At 64.9% G+C, this 24,318-nt stretch overlaps 1 protein-coding gene across 1 annotated transcript; it reads left to right on the plus strand.

Annotated features, from left to right (window-relative positions):
- The first annotated feature begins 3,111 nt into the window (after positions 1–3,111).
- On the plus strand, positions 3,112–23,976 carry FCHO1 (FCH and mu domain containing endocytic adaptor 1). Its single transcript, XM_066340245.1, has 27 exons — positions 3,112–3,151; positions 4,316–4,407; positions 4,495–4,569; positions 4,653–4,794; positions 4,887–5,039; positions 6,122–6,226; positions 7,098–7,196; positions 7,288–7,384; positions 8,379–8,423; positions 8,496–8,568; positions 9,696–9,717; positions 9,793–9,847; positions 10,426–10,607; positions 10,691–10,715; positions 11,492–11,554; positions 11,636–11,678; positions 11,783–11,874; positions 12,386–12,979; positions 13,754–13,866; positions 15,626–15,731; positions 15,816–15,927; positions 18,767–18,922; positions 20,106–20,238; positions 20,941–21,140; positions 22,299–22,363; positions 22,470–22,634; positions 23,920–23,976. Exons 1-27 carry the CDS (start codon positions 3,125–3,127, stop codon positions 23,940–23,942), a joined length of 3,057 nt encoding a protein of 1,018 aa, XP_066196342.1. The 5' UTR covers positions 3,112–3,124; the 3' UTR covers positions 23,943–23,976.
- Positions 23,977–24,318: the final 342 nt, after the last annotated feature.

Raw genomic sequence — 24,318 nt, forward strand, 5'->3', positions numbered from 1 at the left:
CCCCACGAGGAGGAGGAGGAGGAATCAGCCGCTGCCTTCATCCCCCGCAGCTTTTTTTGGGGGGGAGGAGGAGATTTTGGGAGGCTTTGGAGCCTCCTCGGCGCTGCGGGGGGCTCCCTGGGCTCAGCCCCCGGCCCGGCAGGAACGGGGCACAAAACTCCCTCAACGCCCCCCAAATCTACCCCAAATTCCCCTTCCCACCCTAAAATTCCCACCCCCAAATTCCCCTTCCCACCCCCAAATTCCCACCCCCAAATTCCCCTTCCCACCCCCAAATTCCCACTCCCAAAATTCTCCTTCCCACCCCCAAAATTCCCACCCTCAAATTCCCACCCCCAAATTCCCCTTCCCACCCCCAAAATTCACCTTCCCACCCTAAAATTCACCTTCTCACCCTCAAAATTCACCTTCCAACCCCCCAAAATTCAACTTCCCAGCCTAAAATTCACCTTCCCACCCCCAAATTCCCCTTCCCACCCCTCCCAGCCCATCCCAATGCCCCCGTCCAGCCCCCCCAGGCTCGGGGCTGTCCCCGGGGCTGTCCCTGTCCCCTCTGTGCCCCTCGCTCCGCTCTTCCCCAGTGGCTTTTGGGGACCGGGGTCCCATCGTCCCTGCCGACACACGCGGGGACACGGCGGGGACACGGAGGTGACAGAGGTGACAATGCCCGCGGTGGCAGCGCCAGCACAGAGCCTGACTTCTGAGCTGGGGAAGGGTCCCCAACCCAGCGCCCCCCGGGCCTGGCACTGCCACCACCCCCCGGGCGCGGTGACACCAGGCAGGTGTCACCGGGGACAAAAGGCAGCGCGTAACCGAACCCGCCGAGTGACGCGGCGACCAGCCCGGCTCCGGTGGCACCGCGGCTGGGCGGGATGGTGGCAGAATTCCCGACGGGAATAGGGGAATGTCACCCCCCGCCCCTCGCCGGGAATGTCACCCCCCGGACCGAGGGGACGCCTCGGGGCCGCTCCCGCAGCTGCGCCCGTGACAGCCGGAGCCGGGCCATGAGCTCAGCGGCGTGCGAGGCGGCGGCTGGCACCGGCGGCGGGAGGGGACAGCCCGGGAGCGCGGCTGCGGTGACACCCCCGGGAGCCGCCGCACCGGGAGCAGCAGCCCCGCCAGCCGGGGGTGGGGGGGGACAGCGCGGTGCCGGCAAGGGGACGGTGACAGCCCGGCATCGGTGACAACGGCCAGCAGGCCATCGGTGACTCTCCGGTACCGCCGGTTCCTCTCCCGCATCTCCCCGCCCCGGGCGTCGCTCCCGCCGCGCTTTTTTTTTTTTTTTTTTTTTTTCCCCGGGGCGGCGTCCCCTTTAAAAATGCAAATCAGCCCCCTCCCCGCGCGCGGCGCGGCGGCGCCTCAGCCAATGGGAAGCGGCGGCTGCCGGCTGCGGTCACCGCCGCCGGGAGCGCTGACCAATAGCGGCGCGGCTGGGCGGGAGGGGGCGTGGCCAGCAGCGCTCCCGGCGCGGTCCCGGCGCGCTCCCGGGGCGGCGGCGGCGGCGGAGCGGGGCGGGGACGGGCGGCGGCGGCGGCGGCCCCGCAGGTGAGTCCCGCGTCCTGCCGGCAGCGGCCACCGAGCCCCGAGCGCCACCTTTGGGGAGGGTCCCGCCTCCGTGTCCCCGTCCCCCCGGGGCTGGGGGCTCACCCTCACCGCGGGCCGGCAGTGCGGCTCCCCGCGTTCCTCCGCCCCGCCGTTATACCGGAGACCCCCCCCTCCTCCTCCTCCTCCCCGCTGCCATCCCCGCGCCCCGCCCCGCGCCCCCCGTTACTAAAGCCCGGTGCAGCCGCCGGTGCTGCGGGCGGCCCCCCCGCCGTTCTTTCCCCCGTTCCGCCGCAGGTGCAGCCTTCGCTTCGCCGCTTCCCCTCCTTTTTTAATATAATTTCAATTTTAATTTTTTTGGGGTGCACTCCCCGGTGCTCCCGCCCTCTCGGTGCTCCCCGTTACCGGCAGGTTTTGGGGTGCGCAGCCCCCCGTTACCGAACCGGTTCCCCCCCGTATCCCCTCCGGGGGTCCCCCCGCGCCCCGCTGAAGGTCACGGCTGCGGCCGGCCCCACCCGCCCGGTTTTGGGGTACACTCGGTGACACCGGGGGGGGTCTCACCCCCCGGTCCCGCCCGGGGACTCGGTGGCCGCGGGGACTTTGGCCGGCGCCGCGTTCGTGGCGTTGGCGGCCGCCCGCTCCCGGCGGGGCTTTGGGGGGGTGTTTTTTGTATGAGTGTGTTTTTTGGGGAGGGTCCCGCAGCCCCCCAAAACCCCTCCCGGATTATTTTGCCCCCCCAAATGTGCCATGGGGTGGCCGCGCGGAGCCCCGCCGGTGACACAGGTGGCGGGGTTTTGGGGGGGCTGCAGCGTGTCCTGACCCCCCCTTGAACCCCGCAGAGCCCCGGAATGTTCGGGGACACCCCGCGAAGCCCCCAGCAGCCCAGGGTGAGTCGTTTTGGGGGGCCCTTTCCCCCCCCCCCTCCCCACACACACACCGGGGTGGCGCCAATTTTTGGGGTTTCCTGTTTTTGTCTTCCGGGGGGGGTTTGGAGGGGTGCACATCTGGAGGGGGTGCGGGCACATCTGGGGGGTCACCCCACTCACTTTTGGGGGGGCTGCTCTGCTTAGGCTTTTTTTTTTTTTTTTTTTTTTTTTTTTTTTTTTTTTTTTGGGGGGGGTGGAAGGAAATTTGGATTTTTATTTTCTTTTCTCTCCGTTCCTGGGCTGGTTTTTTGGGGGGATTATTGTTATTTTTTGGGGAGGGGGGGCACGGGCAGGGCGGGGTGCGGGAGCAGCCGCGGCCTCACCCGCAGCAGCCGCTCATTTATTATTGATCTGCGGATCTGGTGTCGGGCCCGGAGAGGCTCCGGTGCCCCCCCCGGGGCCGGTGACACCCCCCGGTAATCCCGGGGGTACCGAGCACCTTGGGGAGGGGTCGCTGCATGGGGAGGAGGAGGGAAAACCTGCCCGTTTCCATGGTCACCGGAGCTGCGTTTTCCCGGGAAAAGCGATAAAACACGGGTTGGGGGTGGGGGGTGACCCCCGGTGGGACCCCCCGATAAAGGCCCGGTGTGTCCCCCCCAATTCAGGGTACCGGGAGTTGAGCTGCGGTGTTGTCACACCCCCCCCCCCTCCCCAAAATGTCCTATTTCACCGAGCACTTCTGGGTAAGGCGGGACCCCCCCCTCAGCACCTTTGGGTGCCCCCCACCCACCTTTGGGTGCCCCCCACCCACCTTTGGGTGCCCCCCACCTTCAGAGATCCCCAAACCCCTTTTTTTTTTTGGGGGGGGGGGGGGAATTTTCCAGTCGCGTAAAGGCCCGTTAATTTCCGTTAATGCCGTTAATTAATTAATGGGGTGTTCGCGGTGTGTGTGTGGGGGGGGGGTCTGGGGGTCTCCCAGCTGTGGTGACATCGCTGTCCCCTCCCTCCCCTCCCTGGGGGTCCCCAAATATAGGGGGGGGACAGGGGGGAAATCACGTGGCCGGCGGCTCTTCCTGGTTTGTCGGGCAGCTGCTGTCACCTTCCTCTTCCTCCTGCCTCAGTTTCCCCGGGGGGGGGGGTGTCACCTGTCCCCTCCCCCCGCGGGGCCGAGGGGGGGTTGGGCTGAGCTGGAGACATTTTGGGGGTGGGGGGCACAACACCCCAAATAACCCCGGGGGGTTTTGGGGGGGCTCAGTTTGGGGTTTGGGGGTTCAGCGCCCTGTTTTGGGGGGTTTGGTCCCAGGGAAAAGGGGATTTGGGATTTGGGGTTTGAGGGTGGGGGGGATTTGGGATTTGGGATTTGGGGTCTCTGGGGGGGGGAGGATTTGGGATTTGGGGTTTGGGGTCTGAGGGGGGGGGATTTGGGATTTGAGGTTTGGGGTCTGAGGGTGGGGGAGATTTGGGATTTGGGATTTGAGGGTGGGGGGATTTGGGATTTGGAATTTGGGGTCTGAGGGTGGGGGGATTTGGGGTTTGGGATTTGGGGTTTGAGGGTGGGGGGGATTTGGGATTTGGGGTCTGAGGGTGGGGGGATTTGGGATTTGAGGGTCTGAGGGTGGGGGGGATTTGGGATTTGGGATTTGGGGTCTGAGGGTGGGGGGATTTGGGATTTGAGGGTGGGGGGATTTGGGATTTGGGGTCTGAGTGGGGGGGATTTGGGATTTGGGGTCTGAGGGTGGGGGGGGTTGGGATTTGGGGTTTGGGATTTGGGATTTGGGGTCTGAGGGTGGGGGGATTTGGGGTCTGAGGGTGGGGGGGATTTGGGATTTGGGATTTGGGGTCTGAGGGTGGGGGGGATTTGGGATTTGGGATTTGGGGTCTGAGGGCGGGGAGGGGTCTCCTGACAGGGCGAGAAGAACCACGGCTTCGACGTGCTCTACCACAACATGAAGCACGGGCAGATCTCCACCAAGGAACTCGCCGACTTCGTCCGGGAGAGGTACCCGGGGGTCCCCCCAAAAACCCCTGCCATGGGGCCTTTGGGACACCCCCAAATCCCGTCCCCACCCCAAATCCCCCTCCCCAGAGCTGCCATCGAGGAGAACTACGCCAAGGCCATGGTGAAGCTGTCCAAGATGGCCACCAACGGCACCCAGCTGGGGTACGGGGGAGAGGTGGCTTTTTGGGGCACCTCGAGGTGGCTTCGGGGACTTTGGGTGACCCTCGTGGCGTCCCCACGAGCAGGACCTTCGCTCCTCTCTGGGAGGTTTTCCGCATCTCCTCGGACAAGTTGGCCCTGTGCCACCTGGAGCTGATGAAGAAGCTGCACGAGCTCATCAAGGAGATCTCTCGTTACGGCGAGGAGCAGGGCCGGGTGCACAAGAAGGTGCCACACCACTCGCTGATGTCCCCGTCCTGTCCCCTACCTTCCCCCCCCTGCCCCGGTGTCCCCCAGCCCACGCTGGTGTCCCCTGGCAGTCCAAGGAGGAGGTGTCGGGGACGCTGGAGGCCGTGCAGCTGCTGCACGGGGTGGCCCAGCTGCTGCCCAAGTCCAAGGAGAGTTACCACAGCAAGTGCCAGGAGTACGAGAGGCTGCGCAAGGAGGGCACCAGCCAGAAGGAGATCGACAAGGTGACACCCCGGGGTGGCCCTGGTCCTCCCCCCCCGGGGTGGTTCCTGTCCCTCTGGGTGGTCCCTGACTCCTGGTGGTGGCTCCTGGCCTGTCCCTGATGGTCCCTGATGGTCTCAGTGGTCCCCGTCCCCTCCCTGTGGTTCTGATTCCTCCTCCCTGTGATCACTGTCCCCTCCCTGGATGGTCCCTGTCCCCTCCCTGATGGCTCCTGTCTTCCCCCTGGATGGTTTCTCTCCCTCCCGGCTGGTCCCTGGCTCCTGGTGGTGTCCCTGGCCCTTCCCTGATGGTCCCTGGGTCCTCTCCCTGTGGTCACTGTCACTCCCTCGCAGTGGTCCTTGTCCCTTCCCTTGTGATTCTCGACCCTCCCTCGATGGTTCTGTTGTCCCCTGGTGTCCCTGTCCCTTCCCTGATGGCTCCTGTCGCCCCCCCCGAGTGGTTCCTGTCCCCCCTGGGTGGTCCCTGTCCCCCTCCTGGTGGCCTCTGTCATTGTCCTGTGTTGTTCTTTGTCCCCTCTGGATGGTTCCTGTCCTCTTCCCAAAGATTCCTGTCCTTCTCCCGGCTGTCCCCTGTCCCCTGGGTGGTCCCTGTCCCCTCCCTGATGACCCCTGTCGTTGTCCTGGATGTCCCCTGGCTGGTCCCTGTCCTGCTCCTGATGATCCCTGTGATTCTCCCAGCTGGCCCCTGGCTGTCCCCTGGTGTCCCCTGTCCCCTGGGTGGTCCCTGTCCCGTTCCTGACGATCCCTGTCATTCTCCCGACTGTCCCATCCCCCGGCTGTTCCCCGTGTGTCCCCTGTCCCCTGGCTGTCCCCTGTCCCCTCCCTGATTATCGCTGTCATCCCCTGGCTGTCCCCTGTCCCCCGGCTGTCCCCTGGTGGTCTCTGTCCCCTCCCTGACGATCCCTGTCGTTGTCCCCCGGCTGTCCCCCGTGTGTGGCCGGGCGGTCTCTGTCCCCTCCGTGACAATCGCTGTCATTCTCGCGGCTGTCCCCTGTCCCCCGGCTGTCCCCTGACGATCGCTGTCATTCTCGCGGCTGTCCCCTGTCCCCCGGCTGTCCCCCGCGTGTGGCCGGGCGGTGGCGCAGGCGGAGCTGAAGTCGCGGAAGGCGGGCGAGGCGCTGCGCCGGGCGGTGGAGAAATACAACACGGCCCGCGCCGACTTCGAGCAGCGAATGCTGGACTCGGCCATGGTGGGCACGGGGCTGGGGACAGGGGACAGGGCTGGGATCACTGGGGACAGGGCTGGGATCACTGGGGACAGGGCTGGGATCATTGGGGACAGGGATGGGCACGGCTGGACTCGGCCATGGTGGGCACGGGGCTGGGAATGGGGACAGGGATGGGATCATTGGGGACAGGGATGGGCACGGCTGGACTCGGCCATGATGGGCACGGGATTGGGGAATTGGGACTGGGGACAGGGATGGGCGCAGGACTGGGGATTTGGGAATTTGGGACAGGGATGTGCACGGGATTGAGGATTGGGGACAGGGATGGGCACAGCTGGACTCGGCCGTGGTGGGCACGGGATTGGGAATGGGGTGGGAACCAGGGGGATTTGGGACAGGGATGGGCACGGGACTGGGGACAGGGATGGGATTATTTGGGACAGGGATGGGCACAGCTGGACTGGGCCATGGTGGGCACGGGACTGGGAATGGGGTGGGATTATTGGGAAAGGGGTTAGCTCTGGGGGGATTTGGGAAAGGGATGGGCAGGGTGGGAACTGGGGAAAGGGATGGGAACCGATGGGATTGGGGAAAGGGATGGGCACTGATGGGACTGGGGAAGGGGATGGGCAGGGGGGGATGTGGGCAGGGATGGGCACTGGGGACATGCCACCCTTCCATTGGGACATGCCACCCTTCTGTGGGGACCCGCCACCCTTTCAAGGGGACGTGCCACCCATCCCAAACCCACTTCCATGGGGACATCCCACCCATCCCAAACCTCCTCCATGTCCATGGGGACATCCCACCCATCCCAAACCCTTCCGTGCCCACCCGCCCATCCCTTGGGACGCCCCCCCACTTCCTGAGCCCCCCGTTTTCCCCTCCCCAGCGCTTCCAGGAAGTGGAGGAGGCCCACCTGCGGCACATGAAGGGGCTCATCGGGTCCTACTCGCACTCGGTGGAGGACACCCACGTGCAGATCGGCCAGGTGAGTGCCCAGGTGAGCGGCCCCATTCCCGTTTCCCCTCGTTATTCCAAGCCCCTGCCCCATCCCTTTTCTCTGTTTGTCCCCTCTCCAGGTGCACGAGGAGTTCAAACAGAACGTGGAGAACATCGGCACCGAGATGCTGCTGCGGAGGTTTGCCGAGAGCAAGGGCACGGGGAGAGAGCGGCCAGGTGAGCTGGGCTGGATCCCGGATCCCGGCTGGGCTGATCCCGGCTTGATCCCAGGCTGATCCCGGATCCCAGGTTATCTGGGCTGATCCCGGTTTGATCCTGAGCTGATCCCTGATCCCAGGTTATCTGGGCTGATCCCGGTTTGATCCCAGGCTGATCCCTGGTCCCAGGTTATCTGGGCTGATCCCGGCTTGATCCCAGGCTGATCCCTGGTCCCAGGTTATCTGGGCTGATCCCAGCTTGATCCCAGGCTGATCCCTGGTCCCAAGTTATCTGGGCTGATCCCAGCTTGATCCCAGGCTGATTCCTGATCCCAGGTTATCTGGCCTGATCCCGGCTTGATCCCAGGCTGATTCCTGATCCCAGGTTATCTGGGCTGATCCCAGCTTGATCCCAGGCTGATCCCTGGTCCTGGCTGATCCCAGCTGGTACAGGGGTGATCCTGATCGGGGCTGATCCTGAGCTGATCCCTGATCCTGGCTTATCCAGGCCAATCCTGGGTGATCTGAGCTGATCCCAGCTGATCCCTGATCCCGGTTTATCTGGGCTGATCCTGAGCTGATGCCTGATCCCAGGGCCAATCCCAGCTGATCTGGGCTGATCCCGGCTGATCCCGGGGCCGATCCCGGCTGATCCTGGGGCCGATCCCGGCCGATCCCGGGGCCGATCCCGGGGCCGATCCCGGGGCCGATCCCGGGCCGATCCCGGGCCGATCCCGGGGCGATCCCAGGGCTGATCCCGGGGCCGATCCCGGGGCTGATCCCGGCTGATCCCGGGGCTGATCCCGGCCGATCCCGGGGCCGATCCCGGCTAATCCTGGGGCCGATCCCAGCCGATCCCGGCCGATCCCAGGGCTGATCCCGGGGCCGATCCCGGCTGATCCCGGGGCTGATCCCGGCCGATCCCGGGGCCAATCCCAGGGCCGATCCCGGCTGATCCCGGCTGATCCCGGGGCCGATCCTGGCTGATCCCGGCTGACCCCGCTCTCCCGCAGGAGCGCTGGATTTCGAGGAGTACCGGCTGGCGCCAGCGCAGGAAGGCAAGTACGTCTGCACCCGGCCGGGCCCCGGGGGGCTCCCGGGGCTCCCCCTCACCCGGCCCTGACCCCCAGGGCCCAAGAGGAGCCGCAGCAAAGCGTTCCGGATCCCGGGCCTGGGCCGCAGGGAGCGCGAGCGGGACGCCGTGTAAGGGCCCAGCCCCAAATCCCGGTGTTCCTGTGTCTCTGTGTTCCCAAATCCCGGTGTTCCTGCATCCCTCTGTATTCCCAAATCCCGGCGTTCCTGTGTCTCTGTGTTCCCAAATCCCGGCGTTCCTGCATCTCGGTGTTCTGTGTCTCTGCATTCCCAAATCCCTGTATCCCGGTCTTCCTGCATCCCTCTGCATTCCCAAATCCCTGCCCCCTGGCATTCCTGCATCCCTATATTCCCAAATCCTGGCATCCCTGCATCCTCCATCCCTGCATCCTCCATCCCTGCATCCCAGCATTCCTGCACCCTGGAATTCCTGCACCCTGCATCCTTGCACCCTTGAAGCCTTGTGTCCCTGCATCCCTTTGTTCCTGGATCCCTGCATTCCCACAGCCCGGCATCTGAGCGTCCCTGTGTTTTTGCATCTCAGCATTCCTGCATCCTGGCAGCTTTGTGTCCCTGCCTTGTTTCATCCCTGAATTCCCACATCCTATATCCCTGAATTCCTGCACCCTGGAATTCCCACATCCCTGAATTTCCTCATCCCTGTGCCCCCGAACTCCCACATCCCTGAATTCCCATGTCCTATATCCCTGAATTTCCGTATCCCTGAATTCCCACATCCCATATCCCCAAATCCCTGCATCCCTGAATTCCCACGTCCTATATCCCTGAATTCCTGCACCCTGAAGTTCCCACATTCCCACATCCCTGGATTCCCATGTCCTACATCCCCAAATTCCTGCATCCCTGAATTCACTCATCCCTACATCCCTGAATTCCCATGTCCTATATCCCTGAATTCCTGCACCCTGGAGTTCCCACATCCCTGAATTCCCACATCCTATATCCCCAAATCCCTGCATCCCCGAATTCCCACATCCCTGAATTCCCATGCCCCATATCCCCGAATTCCCACATCCCTGAATTCCCATGTCCTATATCCCTGAATTCCCACATCCCTGAATTCCCATGTCCTATATCCCTGAATTCCTGCACCCTGGAGTTCCCAAGTTCCCGTATCCCCAAATTCCCACATCCCCAAATTCCTGTACCCCTGTATTCCCTCATCCCCGAATTCCCACCCCCCTGCACCCCCTGACTGTCCCGGTGTCATTCCGCAGGGAATCCCCGGATAACGACCTGGTGAGTGTCCCAGTGCCCCCCTGACCCCCCGAGTGCCCCAGTCCCAAACTGGGAGCACTGGGAATGTCCCCGCAGGGCTGCCCGGAGGTGGACGAGGATGGCTTCACTGTGCGCCCGGACACCGCCCGCGGTATCCTTGGGAAAACTGGGAATTCTGGAAGGAAAGTGGGAATTCTGGAGGGGAAAACCCGGGAATTCTGGGGTGAGAAACCTGAGAATTCTGAGGGAAAAACCGGGAACTCACTGGGGGAAAACCTGGGAATTCTGGGGAAAAAATCTGGAAACTCCAGGGGAAAAATCTGGTAACTCTGGGGGGCAAACCTGGGGATTCTGAGGGGGAAAACTCTGGGAAATTCTGAGGGAAAACCTGGGGAATTCTGAGGGGAGAATCTGGGAACTCTGGAGGTGGAAACCCGGGAATTCTGGGGAGAAACTTGGGAAAATTGTGGGGGAAAAACCTGGGGATTTCTGGGAAAGAAAAACTGGAAATTTCTAAGGGGAAAACCCGCGAATTCTGGGGGCCAAAACCTGGGAATTTTGAGGAATTTTGAGTAGGGGAAAAACCCGGCACAATTCCGAGGCGAAAACCGCAGGGATTTCTGCGCGGGGGGGAATTTTTTTTTTTTGCATGGGTGGATTTTTTTTTATTTTTGACGTGTATCCGCGGCAAATTCCCACCGGGAACGGCCTTGACCTGTGGGGACTCAGGGGAGGCGGAGAATCCGGGGGGCTGCTGCTCCTCCAGCGACTCGGATTACGAGGACTCGGAGGAGCCGCGCAAGTTCTACGTGCACATCAAACCGGTGGAGCCGCGGGACAGCGCCCAGGCCACCGTGGAGCAGCTCAAGGCCACCGTGGGAAACCTCATCCTGGCCCCCGGCGGCCTTGGGGTGAGCCCGGGGGCGATGTGGGGACAGCGGGGTGACCCTTCCCTCGGGGTGACCTCAGCGTTGTCACCTTTGTCTCCTCGCAGGGCACGGTCAGGAGGCAGGCGTGGCGTGAGTGGGGCCGGGGGTGGTTTGGGGACGTGGTGGCGTTGTTGGGGGCCTTGGGGACATGCCACCCTTCCTGAGAGCCTTTCCTTTGGGACATGCCACCCTTCCTGAGAGCCCTGCCTTGGGGACGTGGTGGCATTGTTGGGGGCCTTTGGGACATGCCACCCTTCCTGAGAGCCCTGCCTCCTTGGGGACATGCCATCCTTCCTGAGAGCCCTGCCTCCTTGGGGACATTGTGTCATTCCTGAGCCCTCTGCTTTGGGGACATGCCACCCTTCCTGAGACCCTTTCCTTGGGGACACCATGTCATTGCTGAGCCCCTTGCCTTGGGGACATTGTGTCATTGCTGGGACCCTTTCCTTGGGGACATCACATCATTCCTGGGAGCCCTGACTTGGGGACATGATGTCGTTTCTGAGACCCCTTCCTTGGGGACATCCCACCCTTCCTGAGACCCTTTTCTTGGGGACATCACATCATTCCTGGGAGCCACTGCTTGGGGACACGGTGGCATTCCTGGGACCTCTGCCTTGGGGACACGGTGGCATTCCTGAGCTCCCTTGGGGACAATTCCACCCTTCTTAAACCCATTCCTTGGGGACATCGTGTCCTTCCCAAATCCCATTCCTTGGGGACAGTGCCACCCTTCCTGAGCCCCATTCCTTAGGGACATCGTGTCCTTCCTGTGCCCCGTTCCCTGCCCACTTGTCCACCCCCTGGGGACACCCCCCACCTTCTTGAGCCACCCCATGTCCCCTCACGGTGACATCCTTCCGCAGGACACGCCACATCCCTGACCCCGGCGCCGGGTGACACGGACCCCGAGGGGACACTGGCGGCGGGTGAGACTGGCCTGGGGGTCCTGGGGGGGCTTTGGGGGACACTTGAGGACAGTCGCACTGCAGCGTCCCCTGTCCCCGCAGGTGACAGCACGAGGAGGGCTCTGCCGGCGGCACAGGTGAACAGGTAGGGGACAAGGACAGATCGGGGTGCCGTGGGGTGGCCACCCCCATATTTGGGAGGGGTCCCGGGTGGGCTGTGAGCCCCCCCCAGCCGTGTCCCTGTCCCAGCGGGCCCGGGAAGCCCCCCCAGGACACGGAGCCCTCGGCCGCGCTCTTCGGGCCGCCCCTGGAGTCGGCGTTTGAGACTGAGGAGTTCCCGGGTGAGGGACTGGGGGAACGGGAATGGGATTGGGAATGGGAATGGGAATGGGAACGGGAATGGGAATGGGATTGGGAATGGGATTGGGAATGGCATGGGAGATGGAATGGGATTGGGAATGGGAATGGGATTGGGAATGGGAACAGGTTGGGAAAGGGGAATGGGGAATGGGAACAGGATGGGGACAAGATGGGGATGAGGAATGGGATCGGAAGGGAATGGGGAAGGGGGTGGGAATGGGGATGGAGACGGGGTGGGAACGGGATGGGGAATGGGAATGGGATGAGGAATGGGATGGGAGCTCCCCCCGTGGGGAGGGGTCCGCGCTCTGACCGATGGGGAGGGGGAATGGGATGGGGATGTGGAATGGAGTGAGGACTGGGATTGGAAGGGGATGGGGATGCAGATGGGATGGGGAAGGGGATGGAAACGGGATGAGGACAGTACCAGGAATGGGATGGGAGCTCCCCCCGTGGGGAGGGGTCCGTGCCCTGACCGCAGCCGCCCCGCAGCCCCCCGCTCCTACGTCCTCACCTCGTCCTCGTCGCCCTTCTCCTCCTCGTCCCCGGAGAACGTGGAGGACTCGGGGCTGGACTCGCCGTCGCACCCCGCTCCCGGCCCCTCCCCGGACTCCCGGCCCTGGACCCCACAGCCGGGCACTCCGCAGAGCCCCGGCCCCAAACCGGAGCCCCCCAACCCCGCCGGCAGCAGCGCCTGGGCCCCCCGGCCCCGCAGCCCCTCGGGCCGCCTCCCCGAGCCCCCCAACTTCGCCGTTTTCAGCGGCGCCGGCGCCGAGGGGCTCTGGGGGGACGCGGGGGCCGCGCCCCGGGGTCGCAGCCGCTGCCTCAGCGGTCCCGTCCCACGGGAAGCCCCTTCGCCGGATCCTTTTGGGGACCCCCAGGTGTGGGGCAGACCCCGCAGCCCCGGCGGGGAGCAGCCCCCCGTCACTCGTCCTTCCTCCAACTCGGCCTCCTCCTCCTCCTCCTCGCCGGCCCCCGCCAGCGGGGGGGAGTCCTCCAGCCCCTCGCCCTGGGGCTGCCCCGGGCCGGGGCCGAGGCTGAGCGAGGGGCGCTCGGCAGGGACCCCCCCTTTGCTGTCGGAGCCGGGTGAGTGCTGGGGGAGCTGCCCCCGTGACCCCGAAATCTGCCCCCCGTGACCCTGAAATCTGACTGCCAGAACCCCCAAACTCTGCCCCCCGTGACCCCGAAATCTGCCCCCCGTGACCCCGAAATCTGCCCCCCGTGACCCCGAAATCTGCCCCCCGTGACCCTGAAATCTGCCCCGCATTGCCCCGAAATCTGACTGCCAGAACCCCTGAACTCTGTCCCCCTGTGATCCCAAAATCTGTCCCCCCGTGACCCCGAAATCTGCCCCTCCATGACCCCGAAACTAGACTGCCGGAACCCCCGGACTTTGCCCCCCGTAACCCCCAACTCCGTCCCTCCGTGACCCTGAAATCTGCCCCCTGTGACCCCGAAATCTGACTGCCAGAACCCCCAAACTCTGCCCCCCGTAACCCCAAATTCTGACCCCCATTACCCTTGACCCTGTCCCCCAATGACCCCCAAGTCTGCCCCCCATCACCCCAACTCCAGCCCCTCACCCCACCCCAGAACCGGGCTGAACCCAGCCCAACTGAACCCCGGGGGGTGGGTGTCCTGGACCCCGAGGGGTGGGTGTCCTGGGTCCCGGGGGTGGGTGTCCTGGATCCCGGGGGTGGGTGTCCTGGATCCCGGGGGTGGGTGGTCCTGGGTCCCGGGGGTTGATCCTGGACCCCGAGGGTTGGTCCTGGGTCCCGGGGGAGGTTTTGGATCTTTGTGGGGAGGGGTCCTGCCGTGTCGGGGGTCTCCCCTCACCCCCCGTTCCCGCCCCCCCCGCAGATGCCGCCCCCTCCTGGCCCAGCGCCGCCCCCCGGGACGTTCCTCTGGTGGCGCCCCCGCGCCGCTCCCGCACCAAGCGACCCCCGGCCGGGCCGGGCAGCAACAGCGACCTGGTGCGGGGCCGGGGACCCCCGGGAGGGGACAGGGACCCCCGGGAGGGGACAGGGACCCCCGGGAGGGGACAGGGGACCGCTGGGAGGGGACAGGGACCCCCGGGAGGGGACAGGGGACAGGGGACCCTCGGGAGGGGACAGGGACCCCCGGGAGGGGACAGGGGACCGCTGGGAGGGGACAGGGGACCCCCGGGAGGGGAGAAGGGGACCCCCGGGAGGGGACAGGAGACCCACGGGAGGGGACAGGGGACACCCGGGAGGGGGAGAGGGGACACCCGGGAGGGGGAGAGGGGACACCCGGGAGGGGAGAGGGGACCCCCGGGAGGGGACAGGGACCCCCGGGAGGGGGAGAGGGGACCCCCGGGAGGGGGAGAGGGGACACCCGGGAGGGGACAGGAGACCCCCGGGAGGGGAGAGGGGACCCTCGGGAGGGGGAGAGGGGACACTCGGGAGGGGAGAGGGACCCCCGGGAGGGGACAGGAGACCCTCGGGAGGGGAGAGGGACCCCCGGGAGGGGACAGGGGACACCCGAGTGGGAGAGGGGACCCCCGGGAGGGGACAGGGACCCTCGGGAGGGGACAGGGGACCCCCGGGAGAGGAGAGGGGACCCCCGGGAGGGGAGAGGGGACACCCGGGAGGGGGAGTGTGGCTTCCCAGTGCTCCCAGTATGGGAATGGCGGCGCTGGGAAGGGGGAACTGGGAGGAGATTCCCGGGGGGATGATAACGGGGGATGTGGGGATTCAGGACTTCAGGGATGTTGGACGCAGGGATACAGAGTTTGGGAATTGAGGGGTGCTGGATGCAGGATTTGGGGATGCAGGGATTCAGGGATGGGGGAGTTTGAGGATGCACAGGGATGTGAATTCAGGGCTGCAGGGATGTGGAATTCAGGAGTGCAGGATGTGGGGCTGCGGGCATTCAGAACTCGGGGCTGTAGAATTCAGAATTGGAGGCTGTAGCATTCAGAATTCGGGGCTGTAGAATTCAGAATTGGGGGCTGCAGGGGTGCAGAGATGCGGGATTTAGAGATACAGGATTTGAGGCTGAAGGATGCGGAATTCAGGAGTGCAGGATTTGGAGCTGCAGGATTCGGGGCTGTAGCATTCAGGATTCAGAATTGGGGGCTTAGGATTCGGGGCTGTAGGATTCAGAATTCAGGGATGCAGGATGCAGAACTCGGGGCTGTAGCATTCAGGATTCAGAATTGGGGGCTGTAGGATTCAGAATTGGGGGCCGTAGGATTCAGGATTTGGTGCTGCAGGATTCAGGATTCAGGGATGCAGGATTCAGAATTCAGGGATGCAGGATGCAGAACTCGGGGCTGCAGCATTCAGAACTCGGGGCTGCAGCATTCAGGATTCAGAATTGGGGGCTGTAGGATTGAGGATTCGGGGCTGTAGAATTCAGAACTCGGGGCTGCAGCATTCAGAATTGGGGGCCGTAGGATTCAGAACTCGGGGCTGCAGGATCCAGGATTCGGGGCTGTAGGATTTGGGGATGCAGGGATGCGGAATTCAGGGATTCAGCACTCGGGGCTGCAGCATTCAGAATTGGGAGCCGTAGGATTCAGGATTTGGTGCTGCAGGATTCAGGATTCGGGGATGCAGGATGCAGAATTGGGGGCTGTAGCATTCAGCACTCGGGGCTGTAGGATCTGGGGACGCAGGGATGCGGAATTCAGGGATTCAGCACTCGGGGCTGCAGCAGTCAGCACCGCAGGGCCCGCAGACACCCATGGGTGCCCCTCTGGCCCCGCAGTCCCGCTCGCTGAGCCCGTCACCCTCGTGGAGCTGCGGCCCCTCGCACTCGGCGCCCGCCAGCCTGGGCGAGCGCGGCTTCTTCTCGGCGGCGCCGCCCGCGCTCGGTGCGTGCCCGGGGCCGGTTTTGGGGCGGGGGGACCCCGGGGTGGGGGTCCCGGCCCTGGCTGACCCCTGCCGGCTCTCCCCAGGGCTGTCCCGCGGCCCCAGCCCCGTGGTGTTGGGCTCGCAGGACGCGCTGCCCGTGGCCGCCGCCTTCACCGAGTACGTGCACGCCTACTTCAAAGGGCGCGACGCCGACAGGTGACGGGCGGGGATTGTCCCTTTGCTGTGCCTTTTCTGCCCATTTTCTGCCCCTTTTCTGTGCCTTTTCTGTGCCTTTTCGGTCCCTTTGCTGTCCCTTTTCTGTCCCTTTTCTGACCCGGGGATGGGTAAAGATTGTCCCTTTTCTGCCCCTTTTCTGCCCCTTTTCTGCCCCTTTTCTGTGCCTTTTCTGTGCCTTTTCTGTGCCTTTTCTGTGCCTTTTCTGTCCCTTTTCTGACCCGGGGATGGGTGAAAATTGTCCCTTTTCTGCCCCTTTTCTGCCCCTTTTCTGTGCCTTTTCTGTGCCTTTTCTGTGCCTTTTCTGTCCCTTTCCTCTCCCTTTTCTGAATCCCTTTCCTGACCCAGGGATGGGTAAAGATTGTCCCTTTTCGGTCCCTTTTCGGTCCCTTTTCTGTCCCTTTTCTGAGCCGGGGATGGGTAAAGATTGTCCCTTTTCTGTCCCTTTTCTGGCCCGGAGATGGGGCAGCTCAGAAGGGTTTAAAACCTTCCAGCTCCATGTCTCTGAGCAGTGTCTGTCCCCTCCCGTGGCATTTCCAACCCGCATTTCCCGTCCCGGGGTTGGCACAGATCTGTTTGATGTGGGATTTCCCTACAAAATTCCCTGCAGAATTCCCTGCAAACCCCATTTCCCACACCGGGGGTCCCCCGTGGCCGCCGTGTCCTGCCCAGGGGTGTCCCCCTGACCTCTGGCGTGTCCCTCTGCCTCGGGGGTGGCCCCTGACCCAAAGTCCCCGAAGTCCCTATGTCCCCCTGACCCCTCGGAGGTGTTCCTGTGACCCTCGGGAGTGTCCCCCTGACCCTTGTGGGTGTCCCCCTGACCCAAAGTCCCCGAAGTTCCTGTGTCCCTGTGACCCCCAGAGGTGTCCCTGTGACACCCGGGGCTGGCCCCTGGCCCCTTGGGGTGTCCCTCTGACCCCTGAGGTGTCCCCCTGACCTAAAGTCCTCAAAGTCCCTGCGTCCCCCTGACCCTCGGGGTGTCCTTCTGACCCTCGTGGGTGTCCCCCTGACCCCGGCCGTGTCCCCTGACCCCGGCCATGTCCCCTGCCCCCGGCTGTGTCCCCTGACCCCTGGGCCGTGTCCCCCTGACCCCTGGCCGTGTCCCCTGACCCCTGGCTGTGTCCCCCGACCCCAGCCGTGTCCCCCGACCCAAAGTCCCTGTGTCCCCCTGACCCCGGCCATATCCCCTGACCCCTGGGCCGTGTCCCCTGACCCCTGGGCCGTGTCCCCCTGACCCCCAGCTGTCCCCCTGACCCCTGGCCGTGTCCCCCTGACCCCTGGCCGTGTCCCCCTGACCCCGGGCCGTGTCCCCTGACCCCTGGGCCGTGTCCCCCGACCCCAGCCATGTCCCCTGACCCCAGCCATGTCCCCCGACCCAAAGTCCCTGTGTCCCCCTGACCCCGGCCGTGTCCCCCTGACCCCGGCCGTGTCCCCTGACCCCTGGGCCGTGTCCCCTGACCCCAGCCATATCCCCTGACCCCTGGCCGTGTCCCCTGACCCCTGGGTGTGTCCCCTGACCCCTGGGCCGTGTCCCCTGACCCCTGGGCCGTGTCCCCTGACCCCAGCCGTGTCCCCTGACCCCAGCCGTGTCCCCTGACCCTGGCCGTGTCCCCTGACCCCAGCCATATCCCCTGACCCAAAGTCCCTGTGTCCCCTGACCCTGGCCGTGTCCCCTGACCCCTGGGCCGTGTCCCCTGACCCTGGGCCGTGTCCCCTGACCCCTGGGTGTGTCCCCTGACCCCTGGGTGTGGCCCCTGACCCCTGGCTGTGTCCCCCGACCCCAGCCGTGTCCCCCGACCCAAAGTCCCTGTGTCCCCCTGACCCCGGCCATATCCCCTGACCCCTGGGCCGTGTCCCCTGACCCCTGGGCCGTGTCCCCCTGACCCCCAGCTGTCCCCCTGACCCCTGGCCGTGTCCCCCTGACCCCTGGCCGTGTCCCCCTGCCCCCGGGCCGTGTCCCCTGACCCCTGGGCCGTGTCCCCCGACCCCAGCCATGTCCCCTGACCCCAGCCATGTCCCCCGACCCAAAGTCCCTGTGTCCCCCTGACCCCGGCCGTGTCCCCCTGACCCCGGCCGTGTCCCCTGACCCCTGGGCCGTGTCCCCTGACCCCAGCCATATCCCCTGACCCCTGGCCGTGTCCCCTGACCCCTGGGTGTGTCCCCTGACCCCTGGGCCGTGTCCCCTGACCCCTGGGCCGTGTCCCCTGACCCCAGCCGTGTCCCCTGACCCCAGCCGTGTCCCCTGACCCTGGCCGTGTCCCCTGACCCCAGCCATATCCCCTGACCCAAAGTCCCTGTGTCCCCTGACCCTGGCCGTGTCCCCTGACCCCTGGGCCGTGTCCCCTGACCCTGGGCCGTGTCCCCTGACCCCTGGGTGTGTCCCCTGACCCCTGGGCCGTGTCCCCTGACCCCAGCCGTGTCCCCTGACCCCTGGGTGTGTCCCCTGACCCCTGGGTGTGTCCCCTGACCCCTGGGCCGTGTCCCCTGACCCCTGGCCGTGTCCCCTGACCCCAGCCGTGTCCCCTGACCCCGGCCGTGTCCCCTGCCCCCGGCTGTCCCCCTGACCCCTGGGCCGTGTCCCCTGACCCCAGGCTGTGTCCCCCGACCCAATGTCTCTGTGTCCCCCTGACCCCAGCCATATCCCCTGACCCCAGCCGTGTCCCCTGACCCCGGCCATATCCCCTGACCCCTGGCTGTGCCCCCTGCCCCCGGCCGTGTCCCCTGACCCCAGCTGTCCCCCTGACCCCTGGGCCGTGTCCCCTGCCCCCGGCTGTCCCCCTGACCCCTGGGCCATGTCCCCTGCCCCCGGCTGTCCCCGCAGCTGCCTGGTGAAGGTGACAGGTGAGCTGACCATGTCGTTCCCCGCGGGGCTGCTGCGGGTGCTCAGTGGCCCCGCGGCGCCGCCCGTGCTCAGCTTCAGGCTGCTGCAGGCGGCCGCCATCCAACAGTTCGTGCCCAACGCCGAGCTGCTCTACAGGTGGGGACACGGGGACACGGGGGACATGGGGACACAGGGGGACACGGGGTGACACGGGGGGACAGCGTGGGGATATGGGGACAGCGTGGGGACACGGGGACATGGGGGACACTGCGGAGACACGGGGACATGGGGGACACAGGGGACACGGGGGATACTGTGGGGACACAGGGACATGGGGGACAGCGCGGGGACACTGGGGACAGCATGGGGACACGGGGACATGGGGACACTGCGGGGACACGGGGACACAGGGGGACAGGGGGGGACAGCGTGGGGATATGGGGACATGGGGGGACACTCGGGGACATGGGGGACACTGCGGAGACACGGGGAACAGCACGGGGACACTGGGGACAGCGCAGGGACATGGGAGACATGGGTGACACGGGGGGACAGGGGGGACATGAGGGACCTGCAGGACACGGGGCAGACATGGGGGACACGGGGGACACTCGGGGACATGGGGAACAGCACGGGGACACGGGGGGACATGTGGGACACGGGGACACAGGGGACACGAGGGACATGGGGGAACACGGGGGACAGCGCGGGGGCAGGGGGGACAGCACAGGGACATGGGAGACACGGGGGGGCAGCGCAGGACACGGGGGCCAGCGCGGGGACACGGGGGATATGGGGGGACACGGGGGACAGGGCTGGGGGGTTGTTGTTGGGGTGTTTTGGGGGGATATAGGGGCTCTGGGAGGTGACGGATGCAGGATGTTGGGGTGCAGGAGGGGACTTTGGGAGGTGTGAGTGCAGTGATGGGGCGGGTTTTGGGGTACAGGGGCTTTGGGAGGTGACAGGTGCAGGGTTTTGGGGTACAGGGGCTTTGGGAGGTGGTGGGTGCAGGGTTTTGGGGGACAGGAGGGGACTTTGGGAGGTGTGAGTGCATTGATGGGGCGGGTTTTGGGGTACAGGGGCTTTGGGGGGTGATGGGTGCAGGGTTTTGGGGGACAGGAGGGCACAGAGGCCTTGGGGGGTGATGGGTGCAGCAATGGGGGAGCTGAGTTTTGGGATTTGGGGATTTTTTGATCTCTGGGCATCCTGGGAATTCAGCAATGAGGGAGCTGAATTTCGGGGCTCCCAGCGGGCCGGGGGCTGGTTTGGGGCTGGGTTTCGGGGTCTCAGCTTTTGGGGGTACCCAGAGCCTGCCGCCCCTCTCCCCCCACGCCCGCAGTGACCCCTCGCAGAGTGACCCCAGCTGCAGGGATTTCTGGCTGAACATGGCAGCGCTGACGGGGCACCTGCAGCGGCAGGCGGAGCAGAGCCCCACGGCGCCCTACTACAACGTGGCCCTGCTCAAGTACCAGGTGACAGCCGGGGGCGGGGGTCCCACGGGGTGGGAAATGTGGGGTTTGGGGTCCCGGACCCCCACGGGGTGGGAGATGGGGGGTTTGGGGTTGTGAGGCTGAATGGGGTGGGAGTTGCAGGGTTTGGGGTCCCGAACCCCCTCACAGGGTGGGAGATGATGCAGGGTTTGGGATCCCAAACCTTCTCGGGGTGGGAGATGCAGCGTCTGTGGTGCTGACCTTTCCCAGCGGGGACCCACCCACCCTGGGCACGGGAGGGTCCCGATGCCCCCCGAACCCCATTAACGCCCCCCAAACCCCATTAACACCCCTCTAACGCCCCCCAAACCCCATTACCACCCCATTAACCCCCCCCAACCCCATTAACACCCCTCTAACGCCCCCCAAACCCCATTAACACCCCCCAAACCCCTCTAACGCCCCCCAAACGCCATTAACACCCCTCTAACGCCCCCCAAACCCCATTAACCCCCCTCTAACGCCCCCCAAACCCCCTTAACACCCCTCAAACCCCATTAACACCCCTCTAACGCCCCCCAAACCCCATTAACACCCCTCTAACGCCCCCCAAACCCCCTTAACACCCCTCAAACCCCATTAACACCCCTCTAACGCCCCCCAAACCCCATTAACACCCCTCAAACCCCATTAACACCCCTCTAACGCCCCCCAAACCCCATTAACGTGCCCCCAAACCCGCAGTTCTCGCGGCTGGGCCCCGGCTCGGCGCCCCTGAGGCTGTGTGTGCGCTGGGAGTGCGCGCCCGGCGCCACGCGGGTCTCGGTGGAGTACGGCTACAACGCGGCCGCGCTGGCGCTGCCCGTGCCCCTGGGCAACGTGCACGTCCTGCTGCCCCTGGAGGAGCCCCTGAGCAACCTGCGGCCGCAGCCCCCCGCCTGCTGGTACCGGGGACACGGGGACAGCGGGGACAGCGGGGACAGCGGGGACAGTGGGGACACGGGGACAGCGGGGACAGTGGGGACAACGGGGATAACGGGGACAGCGGGGACAATGGGGATAACGGGGACAATGGGGACAGCGGGGATAACGGGGACAGCGGGGCAACAGGGATAACGGGGACACGGGGATAACGGGGACAGCGGGGATAATGGGGACACCAGGGACAGCGGGGACAATGGGGATAACGGGGCAACAGGGATAACGGGGACACGGGGACACCGGGGACAGTGGGGACAGCAGGGATAGGGGGGATAACGGGGACAACAGGGGCAGCGGGGATGATGGGGACAGCAGGGACAATGGGGATAACGGGGACAGCGGGGACAATGGGGATGGGCTGGGCCTGGGGGGAGATGGAGGGTCTTGGACTCTGACAGGGTGGGGAACACGGGGGCTGGGGTCCTGAGGGTGGGAGATGGAGGGTTTGGGGTCCCAAAAACCCCTGGGGTAGAGGGGGACACAGGAACGGGGTCCTGAACCTTCCCAGAGCAGGAGAAGGGGACACTGAACTGGGAACTGGGGACACCGAACTGGGAAATGGGGACACCGAACTGGGAACTGGGGACACCGAACTGGGAACTGGGGACACTGAACTGGGAAATGGGGTTGTTGATGGAGTGACTGAGGCAGGGATGGGTGGGAAGGGCTGGAGTTTGAGGGTGTGGGGGCTTGAGCTCTGGGAAAAGGGATTCTGAGCCCCCCAAAAAGGGGATCCTGAACCTGGGAAAAGGGGATCTTGAACTTTGGGAAAAGGGGATTCTGGGCCCTGGGAAAAGGGGATCTTGAACCTTTGGAAAAGGGGATTTTGAGCCCCTCAAAAGGGGATTCTGAGCCCTGGGAAAAGGGGATTCTGGGCTCCTCAAAAAGGGGGTTCTGAGCCCTGGGAAAAGGGGATTCTGAACCTTGGGAAAAGGGGATTTTGAGCCCCCAAAAAGGGGATCCTGAACCTCTCAAAAAGGGGATTCTGAGCCGGGAAAAGAGGATGCTGAACCTGGGGAAAGGGGAATCTGATCCTTGGGAAAAGGGAATCCTGAACCTTGGGAAAAGAGGATCCTGAGCCCCCCAAAAAACCGGATCCTGAGCCCTCCTTCTCCCGGCAGGAACCTGGAGGAGAAGCGGCTGCTCTGGAAGCTGCTGGACATTCCCGGTGCCCCGGGGCAGGGCGGTGAGAACCTCGGGGGAAAACGAGAGAGAAATGGGGAAACCCGAGGGGTTTTTTTTGGGTGGGGGGTCTCCTCCTGATGCCCACCCCCTGCGCTGTGTCCCCCCAGGCTGCGGGCGGCTCTCGGCCAGTTGGGAGCCGCTGGGGGGACCCAGTAAACCCAGCCCAGTGGCCGCCCAGTTCAGCAGCGAGGGCAGCACCTTGTCGGGGGTGGAGGTGGAGCTGGCGGGCGCCGGGTACCGAATGTCGCTGGTCAAGAAGAGGTTTGCTACAGGTGGGGTTTTTGGGGGGGGACAGGGGTGGCCTTGGGGGGTGTGGGGTTCTCTCTCCATCCCCTGGGGTCTGGGGGGACGGGGGGTCCCTGCCCTGGGGTATTTGGGGTCCCTGCCCTGGGGTATTTGGGGTTTCTTCTCTGGGGTACTTAAGGTTTTTTTCCCTGGGGTATTTAGGGTTTTTTTCTCTGGAGTATTTCGGGTTTTTTTTTTTTTCCCGGGGTATTTAAGGTCCTTTCCCTGGGGTCCTTTCCCTGGGATATTTAGGGTTTTTTCTCTCTGGAGTATTCAGGGTTTTTTTCCCCTGGGGTATTCAGGGTCCTTTTTCTGTTCCTTGGGGTGCACTTCTCTGCTCCCTGGGGTCCTTTCCTTTGGGGTCTTCGGGGTGCACAGAGTCCAGTCCCTGGGGTATTGAGGGTCCCTTCCCTGCTTTTTGGGGTGCACGGGGGTCTCTTTCCTGCCTGGGGTCCCTTCTCCACTCCTGGGGGTGCTCAGGGGTTCCTTTTCTGCTCCTCGGGGGTTCCTGGGGTCCTTTCCCTGCTTCTTGGGGTGTTTGGGGTCCCTTCCCTGGGGTATTGAGTGTCCCATTCCTGGGGTATTGGGGGTCCCTTCCCTGCCCTTCGGGGCGCTCGGGGTCCCCTCCCCATTGTCCCCATGGCCCTGAGGTGCCGAGGTCCCTTTCCAGAGGGTCCCTTCCCTGCTCTGTGCCATCCTGGGGGCGCGTGGGGGTCCTTTCCTCCGTGCCCACCTGTCCCTGTCCCCACCTTTCCCTGTGCCCACCTGTCCCCTGTCCCCTGTGCCCACCTGTCCCCGTCCCCACCTGTCCCCGTGCCCACCTGTCCCCGTGCCCACCTGTCCCTGTCCCCACCTGTCCCCGTGCCCACCTGTCCCCGTGCCCACCTGTCCCCGTGCCCATCTGTCCCCGTGCCCATCTGTCCCCACCTGTCCCTGTCCCCACCTGTCCCCTGTCCCCACCTGTCCCTGTGCCCACCTGTCCCCTGTCCCACCTGTCCCTGTCCCCACCTTTCCCCGTGCCCACCTGTCCCCGTGCCCACCTGTCCCTGTCCCCACCTGTCCCCGTGCCCACCTGTCCCTGTCCCCCCCTGTCCCTGTCCCCGTGCCCACCTGTCCCTGTCCCCACCTGTCCCTGTCCCTGTGCCCACCTGTCCCTGTCCCCACCTTTCCCCATTCCCACCTGTCCCCATGCTCACCTGTCCCCGTGCCCACCCTGCTCTGTGCCCACCTGTCCCCGTGCCCACCTGTCCCTGTCCCCCCCTGTCCCCGCAGGGATTTACCTGGCCGGCTCCTGAGCGCCCCCGGAGCCCCCGGCTTTGTGGATTTGGGAACACTGGCTGGAGGCGGGTGGGGGAGGGGCGCCGCCTCCTCTTCCTCCCCCTCCTCCCCCTCCCCCTCCCCCTTGTCCCCGTGTCCCTGTCGCTGTCCCCTCGCCCCTCCCCCCGTGCTGTGAAGGGAGCAGGAGCTGCTCTTTTATTAAACATTTTATTTTCTAATAAATCCACCCCCGGCTCTCGCCTCTGTCCTGCCGCGGCGCCCGAGCCCGTCACTCCTGAAATCCTGTAAATCCCATCAATCCCATAAATCCCATCCCATAAATCCCACAAATTCCATCCCATAAATCCCATCAATCCTGTAAATCCCATAAATTCCATCCCATAAATCCCATCC

The sequence above is a fragment of the Sylvia atricapilla genome, unplaced genomic scaffold (assembly GCF_009819655.1).
Source record: "Sylvia atricapilla isolate bSylAtr1 unplaced genomic scaffold, bSylAtr1.pri scaffold_164_arrow_ctg1, whole genome shotgun sequence".
Lineage (NCBI taxonomy): Eukaryota > Metazoa > Chordata > Aves > Passeriformes > Sylviidae > Sylvia > Sylvia atricapilla.